This window comes from Pristis pectinata, chromosome 30 (assembly GCF_009764475.1).
Source record: "Pristis pectinata isolate sPriPec2 chromosome 30, sPriPec2.1.pri, whole genome shotgun sequence".
NCBI classification, from domain to species: domain Eukaryota; kingdom Metazoa; phylum Chordata; class Chondrichthyes; order Rhinopristiformes; family Pristidae; genus Pristis; species Pristis pectinata.
The window spans coordinates 21104201-21130292 of NC_067434.1; the positions used below are offsets into that span (position 1 = coordinate 21104201).

Genomic DNA, 26092 nt, shown 5'->3' on the forward strand with positions numbered 1-26092 from the left:
TGGATTTATTTCTGATTTCCAGTATCAACTCCTTTTGCTTTTGGCTTTGAACAATGTGTCTCAATTAAATGTCACCACTTTGCGTCACACTGATAAAACTTATTGTGTGTGCTTATTGCTGCACCTCAGGGATGTGTGCTTAGCCCACTGCTCTACTCTCTCTACAAGCATGACTGTGTGGCTAGGCACAGCTCAAACGCCATCTATAAATTTGCCAATGACACCACTGCTGTTGGCAGAATCTCAGATGGCAACAAGGTGGCGTACAGGGATGAGATAGATCGGCTGGTTGAGTGGTGTTGCAACAATAACCTTGCACTCAACATCAGCAAGACCAAGGAATTGATTGTGGACTTCAGGAAGGGGAGGACAGGAGAACACACAGCAGTGTTCATTGTGGGATCAGCAGTGGAAAGGGTGAGCAGCTTCAAGTTCCTGGGCATCAACATCTCAGAGGATCTATCCTGGGCCCAACACCTTGATGTAATCATGAAGAAGGCATCCCAGCATTAGGAGTTTGGGGAGATTCGGTACGTCACCAAAGACTCTTGCAAATTTCTACAGATGTACAGTGGAGAGCATTCTGGCTGGTTGCATCACCACCTGGTATGGAAGCCCCAATGCACGGAACAAAAGGAGCTGCAGAGGGTTATCACGGACTCAACCCTCCCCACCATTGAGGGTATCTTCAAGAGGTGGTGCCTCAGGAAGGTGGCATCCATCATTAAGGACCCTCACTATCCGGAACATGCCCTCTTCACGTTACTACCATTGGGGAGGAGATACAGGAGCCTGAAGACCCACACTCAACATTTCAGGAACAGCTTCTTCCCCTCCGTCATCAGATTTCTAAACGGTCCATGAACCCATGAACACTACCTCGTTATTCCTCTTTTGCACTATTTATTTATTTTTGTAACTTATTGTAGTTTTTACATCTTGCACTATACTGCTGCTAATAAACAACAAATTTCACGACATATGTCAGTGATAATAAACCTGATTCTGGTTCTGAGATGAAAATGGGGATTGATGACCCATGCAAATAGAGGGCAAAACAACCTTTAAGATTAAGTTAAAAAATGTGTTAAAATATCACAATGTTATAAACACATTAGAAGGTTAAAGCAACATTCAGCAAAGTAAATGTTATTTTCCTGGTGTCATGTGTTTTTAATTAACTGCCCCAAATACAAAGCCTATGAACTTTCGCAACACAACATAAACCAGACAAGCAGCTCTTGTCCTGGAGTATTTTACTTCAATGTTTCCATTTTAAGCATCTGAGCAGAAGAGGTTTTAGCATTAGCTTGAATTGTAGACATTCATAAGCTCACAAAAATCCCTTGATAAGTGGTCTAAGCATTCTGATGGAATTTAAAAAAGATTATTCAAACACTTATCTAAACACCAGAGCAATTGAAAATGCAGCTATAATGGCTGTCATCTGACATTGACATGTTAAACTGAAATACCACTGATTGATCCTCCAATCTACGCCTATCTTTTGGGTTCTAAATTCATTGATCAACATAATTTAGATGTTGTGATGCAGAATGATAAAAGCATTTGTTTCCTTTGAAGTTTTAGGATTAATGATAATACATTTTGGAGAGTTAAAGGGGAGTAGTTAATTACCAAACACAGAAATAAACCATAGCAATCATTTAGCCTTGGCACCATGGAAATCAGTGCAAAGGAACAACATCGAACCTAGAGAATTATCTCTAAAAAGCAAATACAAAAACCAATGCACTATTGTAGTTTCATTCGCACATCTTCATTGCAAAATTATATGATGAATTTCTTACTTCTTTGCACTCATGGATAAGAGGAAATTTTGTTTGTCTCAGAAAACTCAAGCCATACATAACATATTAAATTGCAATAAGCATTTAAATGCCAGAGAAAGTGTGTTGCGGAAATTAAAATTGTGAAATAATGGACGTTATCATATGTATTTGCATCCCTGTTACTACATTCAGTTGAATGAGAAAATCCATCAGTTGAATGAGAATTTGGGGCATTTTTTAAGAAAATTTGAAGTAAAGGTAAGAGTTACATTCCTTTGATCATGGATAGGGAATGAATGGATGGTTTTATAGATTAGGAATATCTGTATATTTTTCATATCTCCTTGACTATTCATTTAATTACTTCTCAAGGACTAATACAGCAATTCCAAATCACAGTGGTCAGATTGTTCATTTTGATTTTTAAAAACTTGTTTTTCCTTTCTGTCTTAATTTCTTCTTTTAACCTACTCCCTTTGTTTTCTCTTTTTGACTCTAACTTGACTCAGATTCACTCAATTTCTTTCACTGCCTTTTTCTCAGACGCTTTGTTAATTCTTTGAGATAACTCATTGAGCACAATATTCATGAAGTCCCAGATGTGCCAATTACAAGACTACACTGTAATAGGATCACTGCTGCAGCAGCTGGCAGCAAAATCTGGTGTCACATCAATCAGGATTAAAATGTCCAATTAATATCATTCAACAATAATCACCACCGTAGCAAGTACTTGCTCGATATCATCATTGTGGGAATCTCAGCTCATGGAAGGAGGATTTTAACAGTTGCTTTGTAAAAAGTATCTTGACACCAAGGAGGCATCTAGTTCAATTCATCCATCTTTTCATGCATATACCAATATATTTGGAAGCCATGTGTCAAGGTTGAACTCTATAAATGGAAAAACCACTTCAGGAGACACCTTGTTGTTCCTCTATTAAATGAGTGCAGAGACAATGGCGTATGATACAGCATTTTGTAAACCTGAACCTCTTTAACAGAGGAATAAAAAAGTGTCTCTTAAAGTTGTTTTTTGTGAAGAGAGCTCAACCTTGGCAGATGCTGGTGGGCGATGGTAGCCTTATCATAATCTATCTGATGAAGAGTCTTTGACCTGAAACAATAACTCTGTTTCTCTTTCCACAGATGCTGCTTGACCTGCTGAGTGTTTCCAACATTTTATGTTTTATTGTTACATGTTTACATACTTAAACACAAACTAATTCAATAATTTAGGCAGAACAGTTGGCACTGATCCAATTCACTGATGGAATATGAACGAGAGGCCATACCTACTGTGAGATTTTTTATGGTTGTGAACGTCTCTCAGCTGATTGCCTAAAGCACATGCCAGTCAGATTCAACACTGTTACTACATGTGAATATCAACCTGAACTCCTCAGTGTTGAATTAAAATATGAAAATGGATCTTTGAAACTATAAGTTGGCTGGTTTATAAAATGTAGTCAGAGGCTCTCTGATGTGAGTTCAGTCTTTCTGGTACTAAGCCCTCTAGAGGATAAAGAATCATTCTTTTACAACTTGGCAGTCTTATGACATAAGCTCTGTTAATACCAGATATCAGCTTAAAAATCATCTCTTATCAACTAGATGACACCCAAGTTGCAGACTAAAGTTCAGGCCTTCACTTCTATTCTTGAACCCTTGCTGCACAGTATAAATTTCACATTTTCCACTTTACCAGTTGTCAGGTCATTCTGAGTAAACTTGCTGTGGGCAATTTTAATGGATCTTGAATCAACAGAGATTTTTGCTGTGTAAGATACCATTAGGAATTGGATTGAAACTATCTTGAAGTCATTCCTTCCATGGCCCAGGCAGCTTTCAGAATTAAGACATTTGTATTCCAATAAAATCAACTGCAGGTACCAAAGTATGAAGAATATCGTGTAACAGTGATAAGGATAAAACAATTTATTTCACTGATGCTGATGGTGAATAACTACCAGCTGAGCTCAGATATTTCACACCACTGCTTATGTTTTGAAACAGACCATTTAGCCATTAACTTATAGACCAAATATAGATCAGTACAGCACAGGAACAGGCTCTTCAGCTCACAATGTCTATGCCAAACATGATACCAAATTAAATGAAATCTCCTCTGCCTGTACATGATCCACATCCCTCTATTCCCTGCATATTCGTGTCTCTATCAGCCTCTTAAACGCCATTATCATACCTGCCTCTACCACCACCTCTGGCAGCCCATTCTAGGCACCTATCACTCTCTGTGTAAAAAAAAACTTGCCCTACACCTCTCCTTTAAACTTTCCCCCTCTCACCTTAACTGCACCTCCTCCAGCATTTGACATTTCTACTCTGAGAGAAAGATTCTGACTGGCTACCTTATCTATGCCTCTCATAATCTTGTAAACTTCAATCGGGTCTCCCTTCATTCTTCGACGATCCAGAGAAAACAATCCAGGTTTGTCCATCTTCTCCTCATAGGTCATAGCCTCTAATCCAGGCGGCATCCTGGTAAACCTCTTCTGCACCCTCTCCAAAGCCTCCACGTCTTTCCTATAATGAGGTGACCAGAATTGCACACAATACTGCAAGTGCAGCCAAACAAAAGATTTATACAGCTGCAACATGACTTCCTTATACTTAGTGCTCCGGCCAATGAAGGCAAGCATGCCCTGTGCCTTCTTTACCATCCTATCCACTTGTGTGGCCACTTTCAGTGAGTTATGGGCTTTGACCCCAAGATCCCTCTGTAAGTCAATGTTGTTAACTTGTTATAAATAAATGTGCCAAAGACTGTTTATGTGTTGTGATCCCAGTTCCTCATACTTCCTTCAAAACTCACCCTCCCCACTTCATCAACAGAGGCTTCTCCCTGCTCCCCCAATACATTTATACAGTACATGGTTCTACACCATTTCTTCCAAAATAGTGAGCCCTAATGACCATCCTGCTCCGTCACATCCCCATCCTTTGCACCCCTCAGTGACAACTTGTGGCTACTGACCCCTGATCCTATGTGGCACAGCTTTGGTGTTGAGACAGTCCAATGCTCAGCAAGTTACGACTTGGGCACAAGTAAAGTTTTCAGCCGAGGGCCAATGACTGAAATGTTTATTGGGACCAGCTAACACACCTGAAGCAGAGTCCTACAACTCCCACACCCAACACTCAAGGGCACCTGCCACAAATAAACCGCCCACACTCACACACCCTCACATAAACCACCCACACTCACATATACATGCACACGTACACACTTCAAACACTCCCGCACACACACCCACACATACACACTTTAAACACTCCCACACATGCACACACATACACACATGCACAACTCCCACATACACAACTCCCTCCTCCCCACAGTCTCTCTCTCACACAAACACACACACGCACACACACACAATAATTCCCCCCCCCACGCACACACACAACTCAACTCCCCCCACACACACAAAAAACCACCCACATAGTACCAGCATCAAATGAACTTAATTATCACAGCCACCTTGACACATTAATGACTAAAGTATCCAAAAGATTATGCTTTAATACATTTTTTGAATTGTGATAAATCCAATTGTTCAGTATAGAAGTGATTAAAATCCCTCTGCTAGAAATTACACTGGGATTAATCATAAGCACTGTGTTGTCAAAGAAAAGTCATGCTTTCATGTTCTTCTACACTGTCACTGAGTGATAAGACATGTCTTTACATCCCTAATCTTCCCCACAGGATAAAATGCTGTTCCTTGAGACAGAACCATGGGAAGAACAGAACAGAATATTTTCTCATGACAGAAGGGAACTGTTGATGGATGATATTCACAATAGAAGGAGCAGCATTTTGATGCTCTCTTCCACACTAAGCAAGAACATGTCAGGTAGAAATAAAACAGGAAATGCAGCAGATCAGCCAGCATCTGTGAAGAGAGAAACAGAGTTAACGTTTCAGGCCAATGACATTTCATCAGAATACTGTTGTCAAATGTATAAATGCCACAAGATTCTAAGGGCAGCAATAAGTACAAACAGAAATAAAATGGAACCAGCTAAAGAAAAAGTACAGAAATTAAAAACTGTCTTAAACAAAAAGAGAAAGTGCTGGAGAAACTCAGCAGGTGAGGCCTCACCTGTAGAAAGAGAAACTGTCAACATTTCAGTCTGCGACTCTTCGTCAGAACAGAAGGAAAAAGTATGGGCACTTAGAATCACACAAAGGAGACCACTCAGCCCATTATGTGGTGACTCTGGTGGGACTTTTCAACTAATCCCCCTCACCTGCTCCTTTTCCAAAGATGTGTATTTTTTCCCTCTCTCTGTACGCATCCAATTCTGTTCTGAGAGTTACTTTTGAAGATGATTTCATTACCCTTTCAGGCAGTGCATTGCAAATCACAATAATCCATTTTTTAAAAATGTGCCACTGTGTCACTTCTGCACCAGGGATGCTTTACACACTTGCTATTTATTGCAATGAATTATTGGTTTCCTTCTTCTAAGACCATGTACTTTAACATTGAAGATTGCATTTTATCATAAATTATACATAAAAAATTGGAAGCATAGAGTGAGTTACAAACCATAAATTAAACAAGGAATTTAGAATATATTAGAAACAATTTTACAGTTTATACATGACCCATTTACCCAAGTAGGTCACAGTAGTAGATCAGGGCCCTGCATATTATTATATTTGAAACAGGGTTCTGTAATATTAAAGATTGGAAATTTTTTGCCATCATAGTAATTCCAGTACCCAAGCACTATAAATGATGACAATCATGCCTTTATTCTCTTCCATGACACCCACTATACAGAGCTACATTTCTGAGGGAATTTTCACTGTTTGACAAGAAAATCTGTTATTTTCTTTGACAGGTTACTGGAAGCCACTTTGGTTTTCCTGCTTAACACCATACAATCCTGTTCCCACTCCATAAATCTGAAGCACTTACTAATTTTTCATCTGACAAGACCTGAAATGTCAACTGTTTCCACAGCTGCTGCCGGATCTGCTGAGATTTTCCAGCATTTTCTGTTTATTTTTGGTTTCAGGTTTCCAATTTCTTTTTATGTTTATTATTCAGTTCTCATCCGGAATTCTTTAGTGCAGCTGCTGTTTTGTTTTTCTGTCTCACCAACATGATTGTAGTCGGAGATTCTCTTCATTTGTTTGCACTTTTGACGTTTCTTCCTGAGCTTTACTCCGCTTCATCCCCCAAATAACCCCCATTGTTCTTTTAGTCAAGTTCACTCTGCTGAAACGAAAACTTTCTTTTACCTCTAACTCGTTCTTTGCCAGTATTCACAAACTGTGCATTTTCCTCAAAAAAATGTATACTTTATTCATAATATGTACAATAATGACAACGGGACCTTCGTTGTCTATTTTCGTTGCACCAAGAATTAAATGTATTTCCTTAAAATGAATCCAAAGCACGAATGTTTCCTCCTTGCACGTTGCATCAGCGAATTTTCGGAGAGGCTGTTGCACAAGTGCATCCCTTAGGGTCCAGTGGCGCCAGGACAAGTCTCTTCTCACGCTCAATCTAACCACGTATGTAGTTACGTATGTAACCAGTCTAACCATGGATGTATATTATGTATGTGCCTGTGTTGTTGCTGCAAATAAGCTTTTCATTGCACCTGTGCACACGTGTACTTGTGCATATGACAATAAACTCGACTTTAGACTTTAAACTTTTAAGTTTAGGCTTGTTACCTTTTTTAGTCCCGGCGCGTTCCTTGGGTCGTCTCTTTTACTAAAATCCAATCCTCTGAATGCTGCACTACAACTGGGCAGTTAAATTGATTGATGGTGTAACTACGCGAAATTGAGAAAATAAGTCTGAAAAGAAATGCTTCGTATTTAAGTTTAACAATTATTTCAAAAACAAAAAGAATTGCAAATAGAAAACGGTAGAGGGAGTGCGTAGGTGTATTGATGCCAGTCGATACAGTTGTAATGACCCCAGTTCAACACTTAGTGGCGCCCTCGTCTCGTGGAGCTGTCAAGCCGCTGAAGCACCAAGCGCTCTCCGTGGTGCTGAATAGACCCAGGGAATAAAAATGTTCCAAAAATGCTTCAAAATCTTTCCTTCCCGGATTATCGGAATGAATTTGCAGTGGGAAATAATAAAAATGATTATATTGTTATTAAGCATAACTTTTATAAAGAAACAGTTTGCTTTAATCCATCAAAGGAATTTCAAGCAAAAATCTGCATGTAATATCAAGAAACCTGTTTGCATTTTACAACAGCGCTCACTTCAGTCCACAACTTGTAAGTAAAGTGTTAGAACATTTGTCCCCCTGCAAACCTAGCTACCAAAGGCAGCTTCTAATATTGCACACACAACACAGCACATTTAATGTGCATCATTCGTCAGAGAGAATCTCGGTGAGCAGATAAAAGAGAACAGAAGAATGGCTGTAAATAGGACGAGATAACTGGGGCCGGAGGAAGTGGGAGGGAGGATGAATTCCAGTCAAGACCAGTCTCAAGAACCGTTTCCCAGTCAGCCCCTTGTCTTTATACTATAAAATTCCAAACAATTTACCGAAGTTATTTAGTCTGCATTTCACGTGTTAATTTATATGTTTTAAACAATCCTACTATGAAATTAAACTTTAAATATTTCCTGACGTCTTTGACGATTCTGATTTAAATAGTCCTTTTAATTATTAAAGCGAGGATCCCGATTTGCATCATAATCATTGTTAGTGAATTGGTGAAATTAACGCAACCCAAATCGTTGCTCCTTCAACAAGTGGGAAATGCATCCCTTTGATGTTGTCTTTTTTGCTGAAATATGTCTATTGTTCGTGAGGGAGGTGGTGGACGACGTTCCTCGCCAGCACAAAGGCGAAGTACAAATGCTTGGCCGCCTGTTTAATCATCGTTAACCGAGGGGTTTTAATTGGATCTACCCAAGACATTTGCTGTTGCTTTGTTTTGAGATCTCGTTAATTGCTGTTGATGATCCAAAGTTTCGCGGGGACTGCCTCTCGCAGTGGGGTCTGTACTGCAAACAAAATAACGTCGAGCGCTTAGCAAGGGGACGGCATTCAAGTAAGAAAACCAACGGGATATGTGAATGTCATTGAAACATATTTCTGTTTGCTGAAGAGCCCAACTGAGACAAGATCGATAGGTGTAATACAACGAAGACCAAATGACAAATTGCATCATTTTGATCGATCCGGGTTAATTACTTTGATTGTGCTCTCTGCTTTTCATTCGCTGAGATCGCCCTTCCTAAGTGGACACGGATTGATTTGTGACAGAAATCGTGCACCTTCATTAGCCTGCTACTGTCCAATTAATAATCTCGGTGTGAGAGCCAGTGTGTGCAGAGGAAAGCATGCGTTCTCTGTGCTCAATCTGAAAAAGGGGAGGGAATTAATTTTGTATTTAAAACATTTACATGTGTTGGTGTGTGTGATAATGGGGTGATCTGTAGAATCGTAAGTAAAATATTAGCCGCCCACACCAACAAATACCATTAATTATAGCTACAGTATTAATGTGATGTGTAGCAAATGTTTATTGTGATTCCCAGTGTCATTTTAAAAGCAGACTGATGCTTTACCGGGGTCCAGCCGACACATCTCATGACCCGGGATATGAATCATGCATTGAATAACCCAATAGTTTTTGAAACCTCTTTTAGTCCTTGGTCCAGCACATCTGACGATTGTCACTTCATTAAATTAATATCTTTTTTTTCTCAAGGCCATCCAGCTAAATTGTACCTTCCATGTAGCCAACGTTCTCCAACCTCGGACAGGGCAGGTAACAACATTTATATCGAAATTCCTCTCATCTCTCATCATTTTGTATGTACTCGGTTGGGTTTCCTGTTACCAAAATAGTAAATTGGACGAAATTTTTCTGGAAGAGTTGGTAAACGAACACAAAGGTACAAGGGAAAATTTATAAGCAGTCTCACAAAATAAATGTACGTGAACTATTCTGATTGACACGTGTCAATACGCTTAATGCCATAAGGTGGAACACTAGGGTTTCTTTATCATTACCTTGCATAATTTTTTGACAATTAAGACAAGTTTGATTTTAACACATGTAAATATATCTAACATTCTTGCAATCCCAGATTCACCATTATGCAAGTAACATTCAATTTGGTGGGCATAAAAATTCGCAAAGTGGATTGCTGGTTTTAGAAGTTTTTCGAAGAAACTATTCACCAATGAAGAAAGTTAGTGTCAGGGATTTTATTTTGTATTGAAGATTTCTTCCTCTTGTGTTTAATTCTTTGCAAGGGGGTGATAATTTTGTGGTTATGTTGTATTTTTTCAGTTAACCTATAACGAGCGCTTAAACACCGGAAAACAGCCCCGAAGTCAAGATTGCTACAACAAAATACATGTATATTTACGTTACATTTAAATAGGGCAGTTGGTGAAGATAGACGTCCCATATCTCTTCAGAATGAAAACTAGAGGTTGGGGCTTGACCAAGATCTTGTACAAGGATGTGAGCTTTAAGAGTCCCCCAGAATGAAGAGAGACACAGGAGACCGCAGATGCTGGGATCTGAAGCAAAGATTAAGGGTCTCGATCCAAAACGTTGACCGTCCATTTCCCTCCACAGATGCTGCCTGATCTACTGAGGTCCTCCAGAAGCTCGTGTTTTACTCCAGAAAGAAGACTGCAGAGTGCAGAGGCAAGCAGGCTGGAGCCACTCTTGTCAAGGATAGGAGATGTTCCACTGCCCAGAGATGAAGCAACAGGGTTTAAGGGATGGGTGGGCTGCAGGAGTTTAGAGAGACAGACAAATCAAAGAAGGAATATGAAGACACAAGGGACTGCAGATCCTGGAATCTGGAGCAACAAATAATCTGCTGAAGGAGCTCAGCAAGTCAAGCAGTGGGGGGAAGGTAATTGTTGACATTTCGGGCCAAAACCCTGCATCACGAGTATGAAGGGAAGGCTGACACAGGAGATTCTGCAGATGCTGGAAATCTGGAGCAACACACACAAAACGCTGGAGGAACTCAGCAGGTCAGGCAGCACCTGTGGAAGGGAATAAACAGTCGACATTTTGGGTCGAGACCCTTCATTGTGACTGGAAAGGAAGAGGGCAGAAGCCAGAATAAGATGGTTGGGGGAGAGGGATGGGGAGGGGGAGGAGCACAAGCTGTCAGGTGACAGGTGAGTCCAGGTGAGGGGGGCAGGTAGGTGGGTGGGGGAGGGGAGATGAAAGGGAGTGACGTGAGAAGCTGAGAGGTGATCGGTAGAAGAGGCAAGGGGCTGAAGAAGAAGGAATCTGGTAAGAGAAGGCAGTCGACCATAGAAGAAAGGGAAGGAGATGGGGAAAAGATGGACAGGTCATCCCCACCCCCAACCTTTTTATTCTGGCTTCTACACTCTTCCTTTCCAGTCCTGATGAAGGGTCTTGGCCTGAAACATGGACTGTTTATTTCCCTCCATAGGTGCTGCCTGACCTGCTGAGTTCCTCCAGCATTTTGTGTGTGAAGATAAGGTTGTTGTTTTTTTTTTAGAAATACACCCGAGTGAATGCAGGTCAGTGAGAACAGGAGCGTCAAGTGTGCTGGACTTGGCATGGGCAGGAGAAGTCTGGATGAGCTGAAGCTTGAGGATTGGAGGTCAGCCAATTGAACTCTGAAACAATGAGGTTCCAGAAGCAGACTTGCTGAAGGTGGGATTGAGGCACTGCAGATCCTGGAATCTGGATCAAAAAGGAACAAACTGCTGAAGGAACTCAGTGGGTCAAGCAGTATCTGTGGAGGGAAACAGACAGAATCAGAATTATTATAACTAACGTTTGTTGTGAAATTTGTTTTGTGGCAGCAGTACAGTGCGAGAATTACTATAGGTTACAAAAATAAATAAATAGTGCAAAAGAGGAATAACGAGGTAGTGCTCATGGGTTCATGGACTGTTCAGAAATCTGATGGTGAAGGGGAAGAAGTTGTTCCTAAAATGTTGAGTGTGGATCTTCAGGCTCCTGTACCCCCTTCCCGACGGTAGTAACGAGAAGAGGGCATGTCCCAGCTGGTGAGGGTCCTTAATGATGGATGCCACCTTCTTGAGGCACCACCTTTTGAAGACGTCCTCAATGGTGGGGAGAGTTGTGCTCATGATGGAGCTGGCTGAGTCTACAACCTCTGCAGCCACTTTCGATCCTGTGCTTTGGAGCCTCCATACCAGATGGTGATACAACCAGTCGGAATGCTCTCCACTGTACATCTGTAGAAATTTGCAAGAGTCTTTGATGACTGTCAACGTTGAGACCCTGCATCTAGACAAGTGGGATTTAGGCAGGTCATACTAGAGTGGGAAGTGAATGGGGTAAGTCACTCCACCTGGGTTTGGCTAGACTTCTGGGGTTGCAAATACTGTGATTATCAAAGGGTGCGGAATCTGTGGCATGACTTCAGACTTTGTTATGGCATTCTTAGTCACTTAGTTAATTCTTCTCCACAGCTAACAGGAGATAAATGTGAATCATCTGAGACAAGGTCATGGACAACTTATGGAATATGGTGCTTATGATAATTGGTTCCATGTCAACAGAAAAAGTCAGCAGAGGACATCACATAGATAGAGAATGAGGTCATTGGTAGATTCTTTGGAATTCAAGGGAAAAGAACTCCAGAATGGGAGAAGAAGCCATTGTAGGGAACTCTCTGGCTGCAAATGGACAGGTATAAATGGAAGCAGAGAAAGGCAGCTCCACCAGGCTGGAGAACAGAAGGGATACTTTGGAAGACAGTGGAAGGTGATGTAGTTTAAGAAGTAATATTACACCCAGTCTGAAAGTGCAGAGGATCCTGGAAGAGTTTGTAACTGAACACAAAAGGTATAAGGGAAAATGTGTCATCAGTATAACAAAACAGATGTATGCAAATTCTTGCAATGTATACACATGTTAATATGCTTTGCCAATTCTCTCTGCCTAACTATTACCCTTCATCTCTGGTAACATTCAAAGAGTCTATGCTGTGTGTTTTTTTTTCATTGTTCTTATACTTCCAGTAATCAGAATGCCAGCAACATAAAAAATTCTCCAGGCTGAACTAACCAAGTAATTGTACATTTTTTGGCATTGCTTCCGAGCTTTTGCTTTCTGTGCTTTTTCATACAAAATAAAAGATTGGGTCTGTCTCTTAAAGGTTTATCTAGTTTGATCTCAGCCATTGAAGAGATGTGATCCAAAGATCCTTCCACTCCATTGAAGCCTTGTCATTCAAGGTGAAATTCCTTGCCCTAATCTTGTATCCAAAATGTAGAATTGTACATTGAACTGTGTCTGCTCAGTCTCTACATATTCTATTGTTCTTTCTATTAGTCAGTTTACAATGTAATTAAATGAATTTCCATAGTTTGAAAATACCTGAATAAGGTGGTTTAGTTGTGTGAGTATTGGAGATGTTATGAAAAAGCAAAATTCTGCAGAGTCTGGAAATTTGGAAATAAAGAGAAAATGCTGGAAATTCTGTTTCTCTTTTTGTGGACTCTGCCTAACCTGCCAAGTATTTCCAGCATTTTCTGTTTCATAAACAATATTTTACTTGGGTTAAAAGCAGAATTGTTTGTACACGATCTTAGGAATGGTGAAGGCAACATAAGAGTCATTCAATGTTTATACAAATCTAAAGTGTAAAGCATATTGAGAGTATACACTTTCAAGTTGTTCATTTAAATTCCTTTTAATTTAAGCATTGATTAATGCTGCAAATGTATCATTTTATGTGAAACATTGTGCTTTAAAGTTGATTTTGGAGAAAAGGGTGTATCAATTTCTACTAATTGATAAATATCTAAAGTACGATCAGTCAGTTTTGCCACAAGCTAGATACCTTACAATATTGTTTTCTTGTTCAAGGCAGAAAGCATGATGCATCAATGCATATTGTTTGATTGTAGATACTCATTTAAAGGCAGCAGTGGTGGATTATGTAATTATGAGCGGCTCATGGTTCATTGTTTCAACTGATGAGGAATGATGCCTTCTCTTTACAACTCAACGATGTAAGAATGCAGTGACATTAATGCTGTGACCAGTTACTGCTGTAAGGATAGTTTCATCCTCGGCTTTAATCTACTCGATCTTGGGTATGCAATGGAAAATTGCAAGTTAAAGAAAAAAAATTCTCCAAACCTACACTAGAAACTTCCAGAAGTATTAATTGGTGAAGAGTGTTCCTACACTTCTAATGGCACATATAGTGCCAAAGTTTCATAGACACATAACAAAATGTAGAAACGGGTTTGTTACAGGTATTGGAAGTTTTTTTCTACTTGGATACTCCTTGCAAGAACGGGAATACTGTTTATTTAGTATTATAACAACCTGCTGAATAATACTTGGTAGTTTTTATTGCTCACCTATGACCAGCTGGAATTTAAGTTACTGTACACTATTCCTTTAAGATCTTATAAGAGCATTGCACTGTACTGGAGCATAAACCCATGTCTGTTATTGGTGCTTCATAAAATTACATTATGAGAATCCACACTAAGAACCTTGTGCATTTTAATAAAGGAGACACATTTTCTTACATCCTGGAACTCCACAATATTTAAAATGTATCATTTTACATTTCTACTTGGTAAAAAAAATATCACGGACTACTTTATCACATTTTCTTAGGTCTGTTACCATCATCCACATTGTTTTGTACATTGCTGATCATTATTTCATCTGCTTATTTTGAAACATTATCCTTTACCCACATTCAGGATATTATTATACATCAAAGCAACCAGTGAACCTAGAATTTATGCCAGGTTAACACCATTGAATCCTTTCAAGGTCTTTGGCTTGAAGCATTAACCCTATTTCTCTTTCCATAGATGATGTCTGTGTATTTCCAGTATTTTCTGTTTTTTTTTTACCTTCAGATTTCCAATATCCACAGTTTTTATTTCATTCACGAATGAATCCTTCTCTCTAATCTGAAATAACCATTGACTAGACTCTCTACTTTTTGTTTTGGCCAGTTTTATATCCATGTACCACTGTCCCTTTAATCTCATAAATTTAAATTTTGCAAACAAGCCCATTATGTGGTACTTGGTCAAAGGATTTTTTTTAAAGCTTAGAAGTGCACATCAATCACACTACCCTTAACAACCCTCTCCACTAGTCCTCAAAGGACTTGATCAAATTAGTCAAACACAATTTGTCTTTTAGCAAATCAATGCTAGCTTTTAGTTATAAGACAATACTTTTTCAAATGCCAATTAATTTTTCTTCATGTTATTTTCTTTATAGTTTCCTTACTACTGACACTAGACTGACAGATGTGCACCCGGCCAGTTTATTATCCTTGCTGATTTTAAACAGGAGTACAATGTTGGTATATCTCCTGTTTTCTGGAAATCCTTTAGGCACATATTCTTTACCTGTTTTATCCAGTCAGATGTCTTTACTCTTGATCCTGCTGCATCATCTTTTCTCAGGAACACAGATGCAAAGTATTAATTAGTTTTCAGTCATGCAATCTCCCTCCACAGGAAGATTCCCTTTCCCAATCATTCCAACAGTTTTTATGAAGCATGACCTCCAGCTTCAGCTGGTGGCATTAATTTAACTCGACAGATCAGGGTGAAGGTTTGAAGCCCATGGTGTAAATCACCATTGAAAATCAGGAAAACAAAGGGGCAAATCTGGAGCAGAAAAATCATGTGAGATTATAACCCCTGGGTATGTTAAGGAAGGCAAGGTGGTGACGAGTGCGGCAGTTTTGAGATCTTGAAAAGAATGTATTAAGTAGAAACATGATTTGTTCTGAGCAACTCCATACTGACTTCCATTCATGAATCCAGATTTTTCCAAATGCCAATTATTTTCCTAACTTGGATTACTCTTTCCAAAAGGGCAATCATTAACCTTCTAAGTCAAGTAAAGTCAAGTCGAGTTTATTGGCATATGCACAAGTACATGTGTGCACAGGTGAAATGCAAAACTTACTTGCAGCAGCATCACAGACACATAGCATCAGATAAGCAGAAAAACATAAATTAAACATAAATTATACACAATTTTTACAAGAAAGAACAGAATTATAACAAAAACAAAGTCCACTTTAGTGCAAAGTGATCAAAGTGATTAGAAGTATTTATTAATGTAATTGAACCCTTGGAATCCAGGAAGCATTCTCATGAATCTATGCTGTAATCTTTAAAAGACCAAGATGTGCTTCATAAAGTGTTTTCAACACAAAGGGATTCTGTCAACAGGAAATGTGTGTAAAGTGGTGCGGCAGTTTGCAGAATACAAGAGGGGAGATATCTAATGGACTCTGACTCTAGTAATATTTCTAAATGAGAGAAAACGTATGTTGCAACAGGGTCAGGTAGCTACAACTGAGGGAGAACCCACTTGATTGATGAATTACTTGTTGCACAGGTTATGATAAGAGGGTTATGCCAGTCACTAGTAATACATTGAGTAAATAGTACAAAGCAACATCTGATGAAAGTGTTCATAAGAAAGTAAGTAATTGCTGGAATATTTATTCAATAATAATATTGAATAAGGTATTAGAAAATTCTCAAGAGTCTTTGGACCAATTGACCAAACACATATTTAAAATCCATTTTAAAGCTGACATTAAATGTATTTTTAAATATTAGTTTTAGTTTCATAGCAAAAGGACATGCCCACTTATTGTACATTAGAGAAAGTAATACTTGTGGACTTTTGAAACTCAGATGTCATAATCCAAGGTCAAATATGTTATTGTTTGAAATGTTATAGTGCAATGAAATCCTTTGCCAAGTGGTGCCTCATACTTTGGTTAGTTTTTTTTTACTGCAGAAGGACATATAGATATAAAAATGTCATGATATAAAGACTCTTAGTCATATTTTAATCACTTTTATCAATGGCTTGAAGAATGGAAGTACATTTCAACCAATGATTATGAGTCATGTTTGCTTTCCACGATGCCAAGTCCTTTCAAAGTTTCCATTTTGCAAATGAAGTGAATAAATGTAATGATCGCCAGGAACATTTATATTAATTATGCACATGTACTTGACCTTACTGAGTGGGAGGAATAATGTGCTGGGCACAGAGAAATTTAAAAGCTTAACTCATTTTACTTCTGGACAACTGTATATGTCTATAAAGTCCATTTTGAAAAGTAAGTTGGCCAAAGAGTTGATTAAAATTGATAGGCAACTCTAGCAGAACATCATTTGTATTGAGTGAGGCAGAAAATTAAAACATTCAGAGGTCACTCTGATCTTTTCATACCGCAGCCTGTAAATTGTTCACCACAACGTACCAATGTAGTCATGACTGTTTCTATACATCTATACAGCTCAGTGCAATTTACCCTTCGGATGTGTGTACACACCTATATATGTTAAAGCAAAATAATGTATAAATTCATACCTATCTGTTTACAGAACAGGATGGAGGCTCAGTAGATACAAATATCTGCACTGTTTCCATCACGGATCAAATACTCTACCAGTAATATGATGTATTAACTTTTAAACGCAATAACCACCGACACTCTCAATCTGGTTTTGAGGTCGCCCCGTCCTTTTTTCAAAAGCGCTTGATGTCCACTAAGGGTGTTGCTTTAAATGGAGCCATAGCTATAAAGTTTAAAATTCCTAACTCTCACACAGAAGTTCCCATAAAGAACAAACAGCTAATAACTAACAATCCCAGCTGGGGTATAACGTTTAGGCAAGGCGCTGGGAAGACCTCTGTGATCCTGTATCTCGGTCAGTTTTTCACTCAAGGTTCCTCACCCAATTCAACACATCCTGTCCTTGATCAACATCATCCCCACGAAATGTCAACCACTTGAGTCTGGGGGAGTTTTCTATTACCTCGTTTTAACATCTGCCCCTCCTCTTCTCCTCACGGGACCAAAATGTAACCAGCAAGTTCAACATCTCGCGGTTTAAACTGCTGGCAAATTGTGCGATATGTCTTGGAGAAGTCATGGTGGGTTCTTATTTTTCTGGCTTTCAGCCGGGCGTTGGTCTCCAATAATTGGAGCCCACGCTATATGAATACACTGGTTAGATATTTGAAGTGAGCGCCTGATTTTTTTCCAAGCAAATAGAATTCAAGAACATTAACGCCAGGTTTGAATGCAAATCTAACAAAAGGTCAATGCTGCCATATCTTTGTTCTTGTTCAACATAGAGGCGGGCACACAATCCGAACAAAACTGTTCAGGTATATTAAGATAAAGAAAATTAGGATCGGGATCTAAGGAAGTTCCGTGAGTAGCAAGCAGTGCTATCCCTACACACGTCCAAAGTCCCGGATTCGATCCTGCCTCTGATGCTAGTTGTGTGGAGTTTGCACGTTCTCCCAGTGACCGCGTAGGCTCCCCATAGGATGCTCCGGTTTCCTCCCACAGCCCAGGAATGTAGATAGAATAGGCCACAAAGAAATGTAATGAGGGCATGGGTTCAGTGAGAGGGCACAAACTCGATGGGCTAAAGGACCTGTTTCTGTGGCATAATTGTAATTGTATAAGAGTTGCAAACTCTGGAACACACCTTTCCAGAGCCACAGAGTCGTACAGCACAGAAACGGACCCTTTGGCCCACTACGTCTATGCCGATCCTTTTGCTCGTCTCCACTAATCCCATTTGGAACATAGAACATAGAACAGTACAGCACAATACAGGCCGACCTTGTTGTGCCGACCTTTAAACCTCGCCTAAGACTATCTAACCCCTTCCTCCCACATATCCCTCTATTTTGAATTCCTCCATATGCTTATCTAGCAATCTCTTAAATTTGACCAACGTACCTGCCTCCACCACCACCCCAGGCAGCGTATTCCACGCCCCATTTGCCCGCTTTAGGTCTGTATCCAGCTGTGTCTTGCCTGTATAAGTGGAGACACGAGACTCTGCAGATGCTGGAATCTGGAGCAACAATTTGCTGGAGGAACTCAGGGGTTGAACAACATCTGTGCGTTGTGTGTGTGTGTGTGTGTGGGGGGGGGGGCGGGGTTGAGGAATGGTCCTGATGCAAGGTCTCCACCCGAAACGTCGACATTGCCTTTCCCTCCACAGATGCTGTTCGACCCGCTAAATTTCTCCAGCAGATTGTTTGCTGACCATTCAAGTGTCTGTCTTCATGCATCTTAAACGTCGTAATTGTACCTAATTGCACACCTCCCCCCGCAGCACGTTCGATATATCACCGTCTCCCCGTGTAAAAAATTACTCCGCAAATCCCCTTTAAAGCTCCTTCCTCTCACGTTAAATCTATGCCCTCTTGTTTTTGATACCCCTATAACAGGAAAAAGATCAAGCCCTCGATCAGGTCGCCCCTCAGCCTCCTTCGCTCCCGGGAAAACAAGCCCAGCCTATCCAATCTCTCCCCATAACCAAAGTCCTCCAGTCCAGTTGCTCTTGACTCCATCGCGTCCGTGTGAAGTACTTAGATCTGGTGCACTGGGTAAGAGAGAGTTGATTTGACGAGGGTGTTATTCTAGGTCAGAGCACCCAACGCGTAGAGAATTGGGAGTCATCGAGAACTATGGCCAAACTCAATGACACTGCGGGAGTGTTGGGCACTGCAGTGCATCGATGCGATTCTCCCGCAGAATGACACTGAAAGCAAACTGCGGACAGATTGGCTCTACTCGCACTGAAAGATCAAGGCTGCAATTTCTAAAACGCTGTAGATTGAAACAAAATACTACAGTTAAACACAGTGGAGGTGTCTGTCGTTGTATCCTCCCGCCATGTATTATCAAACCGTTTAACAGTGCAAGGCTAATAAATTAGCAGGTACACCCAGGAGAAGTTAAGCCCTGTGCAGAAACTAACTGATTGTGCCAATTCCCTAATTCCAATGGCAAATAAATCTGTTCCGTCCCTGATTCTATCATAGTTTGCGACTAACGTGCGTCTATCTCCCGAAATCTGTTGGACTCGCCAGATCCCCCGACACTGGACCGTCCGCATCCCGGGACCAGAGTCGCCAGGGTCTGGAATTGGAGAGGGATCCAGTCACGTGGGTAAATTAACATCAGGGGCGTGTTCAGATGCAACAGTATGGGGCAGAGCGAAGTCTCGTCATAAGCGTCAGAAAAAAAGCAAGGAGCGGGCAAGCATGCATGTGAATCGGTGTAAATGGGCTTCACCGAGTCTGGGGGAGGGAGGAGCCCCGTGTGTTACAGGTGGGGACGGATCTGGGTAACGGGATCTCGCCCTCCCACAATCTGGCAATGTGACCGTTTGCTAATCGCAAGAATCTTTTCATTCGAGGACTGAGCGAAGCAAAGCAAGATTGAAGGGTCCGGCGTCGTTTAAGAGTGGAATCCGTTTACCGTTTTCTCCCTTGCTGCCGGGAGTTGGATGCCCAGTGGCGGGCCGGAGACTATGCCCGTGGAACCCAGAATCGAGGTGCAGGTGAAACCGGGACGGTGCCGGGTCTCCATGTCCCGGTAATAGTGAGAGTGGCCGTCCGCGAGATCCGGGAGCGACAGGACACCACGGGAGTGAGCGGCTGAAGGGCGAGGATGGCTGCAAAAATGACCATTGGACTGGTCAAATCAGCCGTGGTGACATTTTCAGACGTGGTTGGTGAAAGAAGTAACCAGATCAGTAGGGCTATGCGTGAACCGCAGCGGCAGCGCAAAATACTCCTCGTCATAGTGTGCATCGCAATGTTACTGGACAACATGCTCTACATGGTGATTGTACCCATTATACCAAACTACCTTGAAACTATAAGAACTTACAAACTGGTGTACGTTACATCACCTTCCAATGGGACCAATGGGTCTCTTCTCAACTCCACGCAGAGACCTGTCTTGGAGAGGAACCCGAACGCAAACGAAGACATACAAATCGGAGTGCTGTTCGCCTCCAAAGCGATCCTTCAGCTGCTCTCCAACCCACTGACTGGTACCTTCATTGACCGCGTAGGGTACGACATTCCGCTGCTGATAGGACTCACCATTATGTTTTTCTCCACCCTCACGTTTGCTTTCGGCGAGAGCTATGCCATGCTGTTCATAGCCAGGAGCATGCAAGGGCTGGGCTCCGCGTTCGCGGACACCTCGGGGATCGCCATGATCGCGGACAAGTACACGGAGGAATCGGAGAGGAGCACAGCCCTCGGCATTGCCTTGGCTTTCATCTCCTTCGGGAGCTTAGTGGCGCCCCCCTTTGGTGGTATATTATATCAGTTCGCGGGCAAGCGTGTCCCCTTCCTAGTGCTATCGCTTGTCTCCCTGCTGGACGGTATTTTGTTACTCATGGTCATCACGCCCTTCACTAATAGAACACGTCAAAACATGCCGCAGGGCACTCCTATCTATAAGCTGATGATCGATCCCTACATTGCTGTAGTAGCCGGCGCCCTCACCACCTGTAACATCCCCCTCGCTTTCTTAGAACCGACCATATCAAAATGGATGAAAAAGACAATGAATGCCAGCGAATGGCAAATGGGACTAACATGGTTACCGGCATTTTTCCCGCACATCCTAGGCGTGTACATCACTGTAAAGCTAGCTGCTAAATATCCCAATTACCAATGGTTCTATGGAGCGTTAGGTTTGGTTATTATAGGTGCTAGCTCGTGCACTGTCCCAGCCTGCAGAAATTTTGAAGAACTCATCATCCCATTGTGTGCCCTTTGCTTTGGGATCGCTCTGGTGGACACCGCTCTCTTGCCCACCCTTGCCTTCCTTGTAGACATGCGTTATGTCTCCGTGTACGGTAGTGTGTATGCCATAGCAGACATCTCCTATTCTGTTGCCTATGCCTTGGGCCCCATTTTGGCTGGACAAATTGTCCACACACTGGGCTTTGTTCAGCTCAACCTTGGCATGGGCTTGGTCAACATCCTCTATGCCCCTACCTTGCTGTTCCTCAGAAACGTGTGTCAAATGAAACCCTCGCTTTCTGAGAGAAATGTCCTGTTGGAGGAGGGTCCGAGGGGTTTGTATGACACCATCATAATGGAAGAACGCAAGGCGGCTAAGAAAACCCACGGCAGCTCTGCCGGTAACCTCTCCATGTCCGCAGTGCTAGATAACTCCGACATAGAGGACGCCAGTGAATAGATTCTGCCTGAAGATGATTCATCCGGTAGTGACTACAGTTAGCTTCGACACACTTCAATCTTCCCAGGACATAACTGAATGCAATGCAACTTAACCCTGTGATGTACTAGATGTCTTATATAATCCGGATTTTTATTTTGGTCATATATGCCGTTCAATATTTCCGTATAATTTATGTAAACGCTAATTCCATGGGTCTTATAGGAATGGAGATTTTGACAAAGGCGGAATTGTGGCGACTTGTACTCAATCGAGATTCAACTTTAATAATAAACCATACTTGTCACGAGCCTATTTAAATAATGTCAAGTGCAAAATTTCCTCGAATTGAATTTGTTTGTGCGAGTTTTAGGTTATACATCTGTATTAAAAGAGCTAAATGTATGAAATTTTCAGGGATCTAATGGGAATAAAGATACTGTATATAGTGTATGCTCCTTATAATGCCCTCTGTGAGTTCAACTGAAAAAGAAACTACGGTGTATTTTTCTCTGCGAATGAATCTCTGTCACGGACTACTTCGACTTATATGTGCTGATATATTATAACCTGGTGTCAGATTAAAAATTGGATCAAGAAATAATGACTGAGTTTCAATAAATTGGTTCCGCCCGTCTTTCATATCATTCATACGTTCAAAGCTGCGGTTTAAGGTTGGCGCAAGGGTCGTTCAGATAGTCGGATTTATATTTTTCTGTACACAGTTTTGAGACATAAATTATATTTCTGTTAAATCAGTGGAGGCAAACTCGGAAATAATGTGAACATGGCCTTTACTTCGGGCAGCTCCCAGAACATCCCGAATATTTTCGATTACACACATGTTAATCTTGAACACACCTTTTCCATAAACTCCGGCCTTTTTGAGGGGAATTCCTCTCCCAGCAAACAATCTGGTTCTAATATAAACTATCTCGCATAAACTATTATTTGCTTCGTGCCCGCGGTATCCTGCTTGGATTTAGGCAAAAACACCTCTCACTTCATTGCTTACTCGCTAATAAAATGGAAAACCGAACTCGAGAACTGTTCTCGCTTCCAATTCCATTCATCCGAACTCCGGGCAAACAGCGAAACGGAGGGAATGGACAAAATAAAACCACAAAGGCAATGTGGGGAAATGTTGATTCTTTTATTCACGCCGCGGCGGAGTGGGTGTTGGAATGCATTGTCCGATATGACGGCGGAAAGTCATTCGATGGTGGCTTTCAACGGGAAATTAAAAATAATATTTCAAAGATTATATGGGCGGACAGTCGAGGATTCTCTTCCACAATCAACCGATTTCCTGCGTTGTGCGTTCCGTAAAAAATTGGAAAACTCCGTTCCCACTGAAGAAACGGTCTTGGTTCATAGATTGAAAATCATAATAGTTAAAAAAGCAGAATATTAATAAATTATTAAAATAAACTTTTACATCTCCCGGTTTCTCATTCACATGGGAGTTTTATTCGCTACTCTCTCAACGCTGCCTAATTGTATTCGACAGCAAAAGATAACGGTTTTCTAGGATATTGTTCCGTGTCTCGGCGTGTGAGGTGCGTGAGATGATGACTATTAAAATGCTAAAATAAAAGTTTCAGTTTTCACATCGCTGAAACGTCAAGGTTACAATCGCCGGCTCAAACCGCTGTTACCGCTCCCCCCCCCCCCCCCCCCCCAGAATTCACAAACAGTCGCACGGGCAACTATTCCGCTCAAACCGGGAAAGGCCCACTTGAGCAACCAACTATCGACAGTGGACATGAAAATCGCACTATGGAGACTCGTTAAAAGTCCTAAAGTCAAGTTCAATATGAAATAATATCCAGAATTCACCACAAAATGTAATGTTAGAATATCGAGATTGTGCTTAAAAATCTTTGACATCTGTCCTCCCTGTTATGAAAATGAAATCAGTTATAAATAAAATTAATATAAAATATAGCAGTAAACGAAAATGTTTCGAATGTTTTTTCTTGGCGATTGTAATTAATCGAGAAATGCTCAGTTTGGTCGGTAGTTTCGGTTATGAAGCGGGTGGATTGGAACTGTTGAGCCGTGCACCAGTGAACTTGGTCGGTATTGAGCCAGGAGCAGCTTTCACTGGGTTGGAGATGATACAGCCTTTCATTAGAACTTGAAACAGCCCGGCAGTGTTCATTGAAGGCAAAATTATATAGATCTGGAATAACTATTCAGTGATCCCTCGGGAAAGTGTGGTAGATTTAGACAAATTTTGACCACGGACTAATCAGACTAATTTGTTCAAATTATCACACAGAAGCGGTATTAGAGACAGGGGGTGTTGGAGATACTCGATAGGTCCGGCATTCTCTGCAAGGAGAGGAACACAGTCAACCATTCAGGTTAAACTTTTATCAGAAAACTATCTCCACCGACGCCTGGGTCAGGAAGTTGTGGGCATGCTATGTTGGCGCCGGAAGCGTGGCGACACTTGCGGGCTGCCCCCCAAAATCACTACGCAAAAGATGTATTTCACTGTGTGTTTCGATGTACATGTGACTAATAAAGATCTTATCCTTATCTTGTTGCTGAAAGTCGCAAGCATAACCTGCCAAAGAGCGAATGTCCGTCATACGAGCCTTACCTCGCTACACCCACCGCCCAACCCCAAACTACTCTCCTGGCCTCTGTACTCAAAGTGGATGTTGCGCTACGTCTGAGTGGCGGGTGTGATGCTGGACGAATAGGGAAAGAGGGAGGGTTTTGCCGTTTCAAGGAAGAGTATAATCGAGCTCGCTATCCAGTCCGCTGTTCTCTCCATCGCCAAGGCAGTTGAAGAAGTGGTGGTGAGCTAACAGTGCCAGCGGACCGAGAGAGTTGACCAGGAGCCAGTGGCCGCTATCCAGTCTCAACCATGGGACTGGGAATGGAATCTCCACTGAAGCAGCAATCCTGTTCGTTCAGTGCGAGTTCCTGAGGCTCGGTAAGTGCAAATCTCGATTTATTATCTCTTGTTATTTAACACTTCGGAGAACTGCGCCCGTGAGCTAGCTCCGTACAGTAGTAGGTGGCGGAATGTTGGGTTAGAAATGGATGGGTTCGATTGTCCTTAGCGCTTGAAGTGTGTTCTTCTCAGAGAGCGGGCTGGTCCAGATTCTCCGGTGAATCTCCCCAGGTGCACCTCCCCTTCGTTCTGCTCATTTATCTCCATAGGTATTTAAAAAAAAGCTTGGGATTTTTCTTTATACGCTAAATTACAGGAAAGGAATTGGTGCTGGGGGGAAATTGCGGTTTCGATTTCCTTCAATTTGGTGCCAAGAACAGGTTAATTACGGGCAGTGCGTTTACACTTCATGGATAAGTGGGAAACAGTGTAAAAAGATTATAAGCAGAATGGGACCTTGGAGAAAGATTACAGGATATAAAGCGATAGACAGTAGATAAAGAGCTCCAGTGTAGACATTAATTCATTGATAATGAGAAAATTGTACCGATTTACATTATCTCTTTAATGCAGGAGTTATTTACACCTGTACGCCGTGTCTCCGTCATCCTTCCAATGCTTACGTGCGGTCGTGACGAAACCATGATAGTTCCGCGTAAATCCAATCAGGATTCGGTGCGACCCAAAGCTCGCAGGAACAGCTATGTATGACAACTTTTATACACACTGATCGTTCGAATGCGGGCGTGCAAGAGGCAGTTCTCATCTGCTCTGATGTGTGGAAGCTTTATAATGTAACTGTGCAGTTTGACAATCAGAAGCTTCCCAAGTGACATGTCTAAGCTGGAGATGGTGACTAATTACATCTTGTCAAATATTAGGTTAGCTTTGACACCACGGGCCAGGGTCGAGGAGATGGAGCAATCTAATAGCTTTTCGTGTAGTATATGGTTGTTTTAAGAATTGCCAACACACACCACACACACACCACACACACTTTAAGAGGTCTAATTAATAATTTAAGAAGCAGTATGCACAGTGACACAGTCGGTAGGGCCACTGCCTCGCAGAGCCAGGGACCCAAGTTTCCACGTTCTCCTTATGTGTTTCCTCCAAGTGTCCCAGTTCCCTCCCATGTCCCGAAAATATGCAGGTTAATTGGCGGCTGTAAATTGACTCTCGCGTGTAGATGAGAGGTAGAATCTGGGGGAGTCGATGAGAATAAGGGAGAATAATGTGGGTGAGGATGGGAATGGGTGTGTGGCGGTTGGCATGGACACGGTAGACCCAAGGTCCTGTTTCTGAGCTGTACCTATGACTGCACTCCAGAGGGTGTAACATAT

At 41.5% G+C, this 26092-nt stretch overlaps 2 protein-coding genes across 2 annotated transcripts in view; both read left to right on the forward strand.

Annotated features, from left to right (window-relative positions):
• The first annotated feature begins 20305 nt into the window (after positions 1–20305).
• Positions 20306–21859, forward strand: slc18a3a (solute carrier family 18 member 3a). The gene has a single exon (XM_052041639.1). The coding sequence runs from the start codon at positions 20306–20308 to the stop codon at positions 21857–21859; it is 1554 nt and encodes a 517-aa protein (XP_051897599.1).
• Positions 21860–22864: 1005 nt separating this feature from the next.
• The window catches only part of chata (choline O-acetyltransferase a), a 37689-nt gene continuing 34461 nt past the window's right edge, over positions 22865–26092 (forward strand). The window contains exons 1-3 of the mRNA XM_052041361.1: positions 22865–23163; positions 24401–24608; positions 25323–25454. Of these exons, the coding sequence (XP_051897321.1) occupies positions 22865–23163; positions 24401–24608; positions 25323–25454 (639 nt within the window). The remainder of the gene's footprint in view (positions 23164–24400; positions 24609–25322; positions 25455–26092) is intronic.